Source organism: Dendrobium catenatum, unplaced genomic scaffold (assembly GCF_001605985.2).
Source record: "Dendrobium catenatum unplaced genomic scaffold, ASM160598v2 fragScaff_scaffold_490, whole genome shotgun sequence".
NCBI lineage: Eukaryota > Viridiplantae > Streptophyta > Magnoliopsida > Asparagales > Orchidaceae > Dendrobium > Dendrobium catenatum.
Window position 1 is genome coordinate 808,114 of NW_021318952.1, and position 10,800 is coordinate 818,913.

Sequence of the window (10,800 nt, forward strand, 5' to 3'; positions counted from 1 at the left end):
AACGAGCAGCCTACAATGGAAAAGAAAAGGGATAAATAAATCTTCCTCCGGGAAATATGGAGTGGCCATTATCAATCTGGAAGAACATCTCTTTCCTCAAGTCATCACCCTTCAACTCCCATGGACAGTTTGCTAAGCGAAACATTCAAAAGTAAGCAATGGTGGCTCTCTCCGTAATCATCGGATTGACGTCATATATTCTAAGTAAATTGAAAAAATTTTAAATAAAATTTGAGCATTTATTTGAAATTTGTTGATTATGACCTTAGTGTTAGAGAGAAATTATTCTAAATGAGTGGAAGAGGATAAAAACAATAGGAACTTCTATTATAAAATTTTCTCTCTTACATCCATATGACAAGACTCAATGCCTATTTATACTAGTACAAAGACAATAAAATAAATTTAATAATAATAAAATTCAATTGAATAAATTTAAATCAGAATATCTAACTCAAAATTTGCTCCAAAAATAATTAAAGCATCCACTCAAATAGATGACAAATTAGTTGATTTTTTTGTCAAACAAAAATTTTTTTAAAAAAAATCATTTAAAAGATAAAACAACTAACTACAATAAACAAAAAAGGATTATTGGCGGATCTATATAAATTAATATTTCTCACACCAAAATAAAATAATATACATTGAACAACCAAGTTTATATGATACATTTGAACACAAAGAGTGTGATAAAAACAGACACAAAATATGTAACATATTATATAAAAAATAAAATGAAAAATATATACATTATCCATCCATAAAAATCATTCTCCTAATAAAAAAGAATACAAATAAATAATAAATAAAATTACTATATAAAATTCATGTAGGTGGCAACAGAACAAAATCATCAATTAAACTAATTTGTATAAAAAAAAAGGGGTTTTTACATACATATCACTTAAAACTATTAAAATTACATATCTAACATCTAAAGTATACTATTTACTTTTCTACCACCTAAATACTATTCATCTCACCTAAAATACCACTATGTCAGCTCCCGTCAAAATCCCACCCGACCTTCGTTTCACCAACCCCACCCAGACTTTCATTTAACGAAACATCGTCGGAGACAGGGAAGGTGTTTTTTGGTATACCGATGGCTATTCAGGGAGTTATTCTGTTTCCTTGAGCGATTTAGTTGATCAATCGAGGAGGAGGAAGAGGAGTTCAGAAAAGCGAAGAGGGAGCAGGAAGGAAAGCGTGCGTTCTAGAACCTAGAGGAAGAGGTCATCTAGAAGTAGTAGGAAGAAGAGAAGCAGGAAAGTGGCTTCGGATTACAGTGATAATTCTTATTCTGTGTCCAGTCCTAGAGCCAGGAAGAGGAGGACCTCAAATAAGAAAAAAAATAAGCAGTCTAAATCGGTGAACTTGTCTGAATCAGAGCTTGATGTCGGATCTGCTGACGCTAATAAACCTGAGATTGATCCTGAAGCCGTAAAATTCATGGAGATGATTGAATTGCAGAAGAAACAGGCTTTGGATGGTGAGCTTCCTGTAGGACCTATGCCTCTTCCACATGCAGAAGGCCACATAAGCTATGGTGGGGCTCTGAGGCCAGGAGAAGGAGATGCCATAGCACATTATGTACAACAAGGCAAGCGTATTCCAAGGAGAGGAGAGGTCGGTCTTTCTGCTGAGGAGATTCAGAAATTTGAGGACTTAGGCAATGTGATGAGTGGAAGCAGGCAAGGAGAAGCCATCAACGATGCAGCGAAGAACATTAGCGGAGAAAATCGATGATGGATTCCATTCGGAGAAGCCAGATTGAGAGGAGCGAACGAAGGTTGGGGTGGGGTTTGACGGCAGTTGACGGAGTGGTATTTTAGGGGAGATGAATGGTATTTAGGTGGTAGAAAAGTAAATAGTATACTTTAGGTGTTAGCTTTGTAATTATAATAGTTTTAGGTGTTATATATGTAAAAATCCAAAAAAAAAATTATTTAGCTATCGATGATTTAAATTGAGGCTCATAATTCTCAACAGCCATTACTAATTAATATGAAATAAGAGAATGAAAGAGATAAATAGAAGAGTTAATTGGTGGATGAAGTTGATTTATGTGGTTTATTAATGATTTGCACATTGTGCAGGCCAATTCTAGAAAGTATTCAGACAAAGGCTTGTTTGACCTTTTTATTCCATCAGGCATACATAATTTTACAACTTCCACATTTGAATTACACAAAAAGGGGAAAAAAGTGAGAGGACGCCAAATTAGATTATCTAAGGCTTCGTTTGGGACGGATTTCTTACTACTTATTAAAGCAGTTTTTTAGTACAAAAATTTTTATACAAGAAAATTAATTTTAGATGCAGTAAAAAAGTCATCTCAAACGAAGCCTAAGAAAATATGAGGTAACTGTCAATATAATTGTCCTTTCCTTTTTCATTTGATCAATTACCATGCTTGAGCCCATACTTATTTGAATAAATTAATTGAAATTAGCATTTGCACATTAAAAAAAAATCATATTCTCTCAAAACTTAAGAAAATCTAACCTCAAAATTTTTTTAAAAAAAATTAATATTCAAATTTCAAAATTTTAAATTTCTCATTTTAAAATTATAATTTCTACTACAAACCAAAAACACACACAATTTTTACAATATCTACGCACTCAAAAAAAAATAAAAAAGCAACTCAAAAGCTTTTGTTTTGCTCTGATCTGTCATAGGTCCTTTAATCTTCTCAGCTTCCTTCCTTTTATGAGCTCTAGTTATTTGTCCACTTTTTTCTTAAATGAGCAACTTGTGCCACATCAAAACTTTCTATTATTCTTACAAAATTTTTAACTTAACTGCTAAATAAGGGAAGCATACAGATGCTTAAATTTTACCTTCAAACATAATGGATACAGCTTTTCCTACTTCAGATAAAACTTGCACACAAAATTTGGAACCTCTTCAGATCTTATTATGGAATCACACAGCCTTTGAAGCCCGCCTCTAATGTCGAAAGCCCAATGAGATTTAGGCTTCGTTTGGGACGGCTTCCTTACCGTTCTTTAAAACGGCTTTTTAGTAGAAAGAATTTTTATACTAAAAAGTTACTTTAAGAAGTAGAAAAAAAATTGTCCCAAACAAAATCTTAGTTATCCCCTTATATATCTTCTTCCTATTATTCAGAGCATCAATGATCATGCTGTTGAGTAGCTTTATGATTCTAGTGTAACTCTTCTTAGAAATGAATATTTTGATTAGATAAAACTATGGGGGACTTGCAGAACTAATATACCTCATGAAACCAGGAAACGGTAATCAGAGAAATTATTGCTTCAAAATTTTGGGTGTGCTCAGATTTACAAGAGAAAATTATCGATCATGTGAAAAATTACATCAGCACCATCAGAGTTTAAGAGCTTGGACTTCACCTGCACAAAATCATAGAAATAGTTAATCATAAAGGAGCACACAAAATCATATATAGAAATATTTATGACATGAATACAGTAGTGAATATTTTGATTAGATAAAAAACATGCAGAATTGTTCAAAGAGAAACTTCCTGCAGTTTCTCAACGTAAAAAGAAAGAGGAATTTTATAGAGAAAATAGCTTTCATTCATGTCCCATGAATGAGAAGCAATATACCTGAATAGTACTGTGAGCAAAAACACGTTGTTTACTTTTGCGGAAGCTCACGTCTACCCTTTCCCAGGGGACTCTATTAAGACCTTTGATCATCAGCTCTGCATTGTTCAAAGACAGATTTGGATTAAGAACAAACACCAAACCTCAAATAATTAGAAAAATCCTAATTAATGATGTGATGACGATAGGTTAGGAATAAAGACAGCTAACAGTAAAATTTTTTTTCTGAACTTCAAATAGAGCGCAGCTAATAGTAAACCCCATGCAGCAAAAGATAATTGGTACGTAGCACATTTATATGAAACGTTAGATACTTCTTTTCCTTAGCCTTTAAATGCTATTAAGCTGTTTCTTTTGTGGAAATATCCAATGGAACTTAATAGAGCAAGAGAATCTATACACTGACAGCTTAGAAGAAAATGAATTGGTGATATAAATTAGCACAGACGTTCTAATTTGAGTACTTATAGTGACGCTGACCAAGTGTGATGAATATAGTAAATTAAAAAAAAGTTCTTAAATTTCATAAGTAGAAGGATAATTTCCTATCTGATGTACAAATTTAGCACTGTTTGCAATTGTTTTTAAACTCTAATAATATGTTTCTTTTGTGTGTTCATCATTAGGTATGCTTACAATAAAAAGAACTAGACAATTTAAATAAAGCAAAGCAACGCCAACAGGAGATTCCCATATTCGATGAGCATAAATTTTTTGAGTTGCAATAAAAAAGATATTGGATTAACATATAATGGCAGTTTCAAGTATGATAGTTTATGACCCACCTTCCATTTCAGAGGCAGATTTTGGATCATAAATTACTGCCTCCCTGAAATCTTCTTGTTCCACATTGGTGTTTTTTGGCTTTTCCACATAAACAACATGAGGATATTTTGCATCCTTTGTGAAATTGCTGGGCTGGATTGAAGCCGGCAAAAGGAAAGGCTTACATAAGATGGCTACAAGAAACTCAACAATGCAGTAACTGTCAAATATTTACCTTTGGAAGCTCATGCTTCCGGCGGATTGATGATGTCTTCCATCCCACAATAACTAAGAATAGTCAAGTACTGAACATTGCAACACAACTAACCTGGTGACTAGCAAAGTCCTGCATTGGATACCCATATTCATACCCACCCACCCATACCCAATAGGTATGAGTGGGTATGGGTACGCCTATAACCTCATGGGTGGGTATGAGTGGGTACTCAACATCGGGGGATAAATCAATTTACATTGTTAATCACCATAGGACGTATATTATTATAATCCTCACTATGAAGTGTGCATCACTGAGCCGCACTACAACCATGATAAATTTTGATATGCGGCTTGAAAGTTTGCAGTCAGAGCAAAGCGTAACAAACCTCAAGGTCATCAGTCTGTGGCGGACTGCATTAAAAAACGTGGAAAGTGAGTGGGTATGGGTGGGTAAGATATCTCGAAAGTCATCATGGGTGGGCGTGGGTGAGCAAAGCCTGCCAACACAGAGCGTGGGTACCCAACCAGGACCCTATGTAGGGCTTTGGTGACTAGGAATTTGTTTTGAATATGTCTCTTTTCAAAAATAAGATATGCCTCATTCATGATTTAATTGTGAATATACCATGAAGGTCCCCCAGCACCACAAATGACTTTACAGACATGGGAACATAGTTGAGTAGTTCATTCATCTCTGAGAGAGAGTAATCGTGACTGCACTTGCTACGCAAAACAACAAAAATTATCCAAAAGATAACTAAGTTGACCCATTATTAACTAAAAACTTTCCATATCATAATCATGTGCATTTTTTATGTAAGGATACAATCATAACGAGCATTTGAGTAAGCAACTCGTCTATGGAATGATCCTAAAGCAGACCTGTAAAAGAAATATAAATTAATAAGAACGGTCGCAAAGTGTTTTTGCAAAACAATAACCATCAGTTATGAAATCCCACATGAATTTTAGATCTCCAGAGTCTGTGGTCATCCTGAGAAGAAGAGGGGGCTTTCCCTCATCATGATCTTTGAGGAAGAGGTGTTTTCCTGATCTCCCTGCAATGCCGGAAATGTGAAACACCATCTTTTCCAATGCATGTAAACCACGAAGCATGGGAATCTGTAAGCAAACAATAGTTTTACAAACTAGATGATTTGATCGATGGGGTTTAAATAGAAGCCAATCTCCAAGTTTTATAAAAAAGCTTAATTAGCTGGCATTAGGAATTGCAGAACATATGATTAACTTTGATATTGAGTTAAAAAAACCAGCATTAAGTTGCTCTATATCCAATTTAAGGAAAGAAGATATGAGTAGTCAAATTTGTTGAAAAGGCAAAGTGATTTCATGCACTGAAACTCGTGATAGATCATTTGATATTAATTGCTACAGAAATTAGAAGCTCCGCCAGAGATTTGCGTGATTGGTTTCAGGTGTTATTACATAGTCCAACCCACATTTCCATCAATCAAAAAGGTATCACAGTCTAAAAACAAACAATAGTTTAGTCTATCTCACGCAAAACTCTAAAGAAAAGAGACGTTGAAAATAAGATAAACCAGGAAAAACAAGTTAAAGTATCTTGGCCTAGTTTTATGACAATGATATGAAAGGAGACAAAAAAATCAACTAAGAATAAAAAAAGCTCATTTGCATTTTGCAGTGATTCCTGATTTCAAGGCGTACCTAAAAGTCTATATAATGACTGAAAGTGAACTTGAAAGTTAACCTGCTTGTGGAACCTAGAGCCAAGGTGAGGTGTCGCAAATGTGATGAAATTTACTGGCTCCAGCCCTGCAATCTTTCCTTTGAGTTTATGTTCTGAAGATTCATCAGGTTTTTTAACCTTACACGACCCATTCTCATCAGAGCAATCCTGGATGACACTTCTTTCATATAATCTAGCAATAGCATATCTGGCTACCAGGCCGCCAAGAGAATGCCCTACAAAGGATATCTTTTGAAGAGCTGGCCTCCGTTTTACAACTAACCTTACCTGCAAATAGAATAAGATGAATTAACAATAGGACTCATGAGCAAAGGTGAATCTAATTACAGAAGGGATTAGAAGTACACTTATGAAGTTCATATAAAAAAATAAAGAACCAAATGCATATTGAATACCTTTTGTCAACCTACAATATAACAAATTCATGACAACTGTACGTCAAGCAGGGTATGACACAATCAAAGCTCCATTCATGAAAAAAATTCAAAGAACAAAGTGAAGAAGAAGATATGCACCTCTTTTGCTAATCTCTCTCCCATTACATCAACACCATCAAAAGTCAATGTTGCGCAATTACATTCACTGCCTGCAAATTAAGACCAAGGAATAATACTCATCTCAATAGCACAGCAGGATTGCTATTTTTCTATCTAATAGGATAGATTAAGAGGAATATAACAGTGGAAAAAATTATACACAGAACACAAGAAGTTTCAAATCATTGCTAAGATGAAAATGAGAGTGGAGAATAATCCTAAATTGAAAGTGAAGAAAGAGTTCTGATCATAATACTTTACTAAGGGCCTTAAATTATATATATTGATGGTGGCCATCTACTAATATATCTGACCCAACGTAGGCCCTTACTATTCATCTCTACTAACAATCATTATTCCAGAAAATATAGTCAGTACCAACCAAAACTGCACATCCTTATTTTAACGAATATTGCCACAAAATAATTCCATTCTATCATTTTCCATACAAGAAAAGCTTTTGTGTCCCTCTAAGTGGGCATATAATAAATTCAGCATCACCATAATTAGTCATACCCTCTAAGAGAAGGATACTTCTTCACAAAGCACATATAAACTGTTCCTAATAAGATATAAGTAAACTCTCAGGGAAGCAAATATTCTGCAATTCAGTAAGTTTCCAAGCACAAGGGATCATAAAAGCAAAGAAATCAACATAATTGAGTCATCTATAGTAACCACTACTCTAAAAAGTCAAGAAACTTTATAAAATCAACGTTTAGCTTGCTTTATTAAAACTGTAAACGTTTCATCCTTTCGAAGAGATAATAAAGAGCTAGTCAGGGACACTGAACTCACAATGTACAACAACATCTTCAGGATATCTTTTCACAAATTGTTTTGCTGCAAATCTCCAATTATCGGCACTGCACACCAAGGAAATGATAAGAAATAATGAAAATAAAGGATTATTCACTAACGAGCAGTAAGGGATGACTTTTATTTTTTATTATACATTTTACTTTATTTATATTTTGTCATAAAATACTAAATATTTGATACCTGAAAAATATATTATTTTGATTGAATATTGAATATTGAAAAAGTTAAGTTAAAAATATATTTGAATTGTTGGGTGCCTCGGTGGTGATGCTCAAAGCATCTTAAGATTATTTTGAACTTTTAAAAAAATAATTTGATTTGTTAAAAAAAAAGAAATAATTCAAAACAAAAAAAATATAATTAAAAAAAAATCAAGAAGAAAAGTAATGAACCTAAAGTTGTAAAACCTGCTGCATAAAAGTTGTAAAAAGTTTTTAGGACAAGAATACGAAGAAGAACGAAAACATTCGAACATACAAGAAAGGAAAGCATTTTTCCTCATAAACCGAAAGTCTGATTGAATGACGAGAATTTGAATGAAAATATTTTTGGAAAAAAAATGGAAACTTCGAATTAATAGCCGCTAATTCATAATCAATCCATAAATAACTTGTATTACATTTCATTTCCTTCACTTTTCTCTAATCCAAACAATCAGATCTTACAGAAAACAAAATCAAAAGCAAATTTTGCGGACCTCCCGACGATGCCATTAATCGTAACCACGAGATGCGTCGGAATTTTCCGCGGCGCGTCCCCTCCGTCCAACCCCGAATCGTCCCTCAGATCACTGGACGGCCGAAAACAGCTCATCAACCGATGTTTCGACGAAGAACGGACCTTCGTCCTCCGCCTGCCACCAAAGTCGACGTCCACTCCACCGACCGCCGCAGCTCCATCCATTCCCGTGAAACCTCTACCAGGCGCAGCTTTTTTTTTTTTTTTTTTTTAAGACGGAGGAAGTTAGGGTTTTATAGGTGGGAAAGGATTCCAAAATTCCAAATGGCGGTCTTTTTTTCGCTTCCAGCTTGGAATATCGTAGATGGAGTTGGTTGAGAGAAGGCCGGGAAGAAAACTGCAGAGCTGCTCTTCCACAGATCTTAATGGCACCGCATCATAATATCAGAGCCACGTGGCGTAAAGGATCATGGAAGATTACATGGCGAGCGGTTTATAGGCCAATGCTGCCGGTCGTTTGACTGAATAAGCTGCTTCTGGAATTTCGGAGCTGGTCTTAGTCGTTTTCGTGGAAGGAAAAATGCTTTGAAAACAGGTCACTTCAACATGTAAAAAATAAATATTTTTTCTTCGGCAATAATTTTGGCCGACAAGCGAGTCCAATAAGTTTCGCATGCGCATATCAGAGGGGAACTTCAATCATAAAAAATAAAGAGTCTTTCGTAGAAAATGAAAGAAATATGAGTGTATGAACCATTTGTTATCATGATAATTTAGAATTATATATATAGAAACTTTTTTAAAATTTCTTAGTAAAAGAGGCATTAAGGTGTTGGAGTTATTTTCAAAAAAATTGTTGGTGATTTGTCTAACTGATCTCCTTATAAGATGAGAGATTAATGACCAAGAGACAATCGATCATAAGTCTTGATGTCAACATTAAGCAACGATTTGGCGTCGACAAACATAAGCATGAATTTCATATATAGCAGGTGGACAACATATATGGTGTAGGTCTCTGGAATGAGTGATAATCTTGTTGGTAGTGAAGGAAGTCAACATTATTCATATATAATAATGGACGACAAAATAGTGATATCCATGATGACATGGACAACATTCATTAAAATTATTGGTCATAGTGGGCGTTGATGATATTTGTGATAGCAGACAACTACATTGGTGTTGATGACGTGTATTAATTTTATTGATGATTTTATATGTTGTTGTTAGCGTTAATGATGTTTATCAATCTTGTTTGGCAATGGAGGGCATTGATGTTAAATGTCGATTGTGTGTATTAACTGTACTTTATTAGTGATGTTAAACATCAATATTGGTGACGAGTATCAATTATATTAGCAATAATAGTCGTTAAGGTGGCAAAAGGCATTAACGTCAGTTTCAACGGCGTGAATCACCTTTATTGGTGATGGTGGGCTTTCATTGGTGTTGACAATGTGCATTGACCTTATAAGTAATAGTGAGCTTTGATGATGAGTGTCAACATTGATCGTCAAATAGATCACTACAATTCTTCAAATATATGTGCTCCCTCCAACTCATCCTCCTCGCTATACATATAATGGGCATATTTATATATATTTATGAATTGCCATTTATTTACTCAAAAATTTTTGAATACTCAATCAGATGGCCCACATCGATCTATTTGATCATTGACCCTTTCCTGAGCATTTAAGTTTTTGAATGCTTATGAAAGTGCATGAATTTCTCAGTCTAAACACTAATTTTGAAAGTAAGCATGTAAGATCTTTATATTGTTTTGTTCGTTAAATAGTGTCATGAAGTTTCAGCTGTACTTTTAAGTGTATTATTTAAATTCATTTGGATTTAGATCAAGCTACTTTTTACATTGTTGGATTTGTTTTATTGAAACATCTACTTTAATTATTTTATGAATATTCAAGATTCGTGTTCAAGATTTTTTTATAGATGCTGAAATTATTTATATTTATTTATAAATAAAATAGATTATTATTTATATTTTTTTTAATAAATTATTATTTTGTTGAACATAAGATTAATTTTTACAGAAAAAGTTTATACTAATAATTTAATACGTACATTTAGAAAAGCTGTAGCACGGTGGAACTTGCCCTCGGATCTCAGCTCGGTATGGTGTGGCCCCATTTTTTCATCTTCATTCATACCAACAATTATTAGGTCAGGTGATATAATATAGTTCTATGTTCGGACGTCAATAATATATCACCACGTGCTCTTACTCTTTACCGCGCGGCCCCAGGACCCGACTCGGACCGGAACCCGGGAATCCGGGATTGCTATGTTAGCGTATTGCTAGGTATTGCTTGACAATAACGCGAAATACCGCTCTGTGAAGATCAATACCGAGAAATACCAAACAATACCGAGAAAAACTCGGTATTTCTTGGTATTGCTCGGTATTGATTTTCACATAATG

General features: G+C 34.3%; 2 protein-coding genes across 2 annotated transcripts; one reads left to right on the plus strand and one right to left on the minus strand.

The window, feature by feature from the left end:
• Nucleotides 1-1,429: 1,429 nt before the first annotated feature.
• LOC110114229 (NKAP family protein-like) lies at nucleotides 1,430-1,752 on the plus strand. The gene has a single exon (XM_028694495.1). It carries the CDS (start codon nucleotides 1,456-1,458, stop codon nucleotides 1,750-1,752), a length of 297 nt encoding a protein of 98 aa, XP_028550328.1. The 5' UTR covers nucleotides 1,430-1,455.
• A 1,487-nt stretch (nucleotides 1,753-3,239) lies between these two features.
• Nucleotides 3,240-8,822, minus strand: LOC110114261 (putative lipase YOR059C). Its single transcript, XM_020847084.2, has 10 exons — nucleotides 8,374-8,822; nucleotides 7,653-7,720; nucleotides 6,834-6,904; nucleotides 6,319-6,585; nucleotides 5,548-5,708; nucleotides 5,413-5,468; nucleotides 4,603-4,655; nucleotides 4,388-4,520; nucleotides 3,603-3,700; nucleotides 3,240-3,383 (listed from the first exon to the last, which is right to left on the minus strand). The coding sequence occupies exons 1-10, from the start codon at nucleotides 8,577-8,579 to the stop codon at nucleotides 3,312-3,314; spliced, it is 1,185 nt and encodes a 394-aa protein (XP_020702743.1). The 5' UTR covers nucleotides 8,580-8,822; the 3' UTR covers nucleotides 3,240-3,311.
• Nucleotides 8,823-10,800: the final 1,978 nt, after the last annotated feature.

Coding starts and splice junctions, on each gene's coding strand:
- LOC110114229 (XM_028694495.1), top strand. CDS start 1,456: ATGGAGATGATTGAATTGCAGAAGAAACAGGCTTTGGATGGTGAGCTT.
- LOC110114261 (XM_020847084.2), bottom strand. CDS start 8,579: ATGGATGGAGCTGCGGCGGTCGGTGGAGTGGACGTCGACTTTGGTGGC. Junction 7,721..8,373: donor ATTAATGGCATCGTCGGGAG/GTCCGCAAAATT, acceptor CTTGGTGTGCAG/TGCCGATAATTGGAGATTTG. Junction 5,709..6,318: donor GCTCTAGGTTCCACAAGCAG/GTTAACTTTCAA, acceptor GTTTGCTTACAG/ATTCCCATGCTTCGTGGTTT.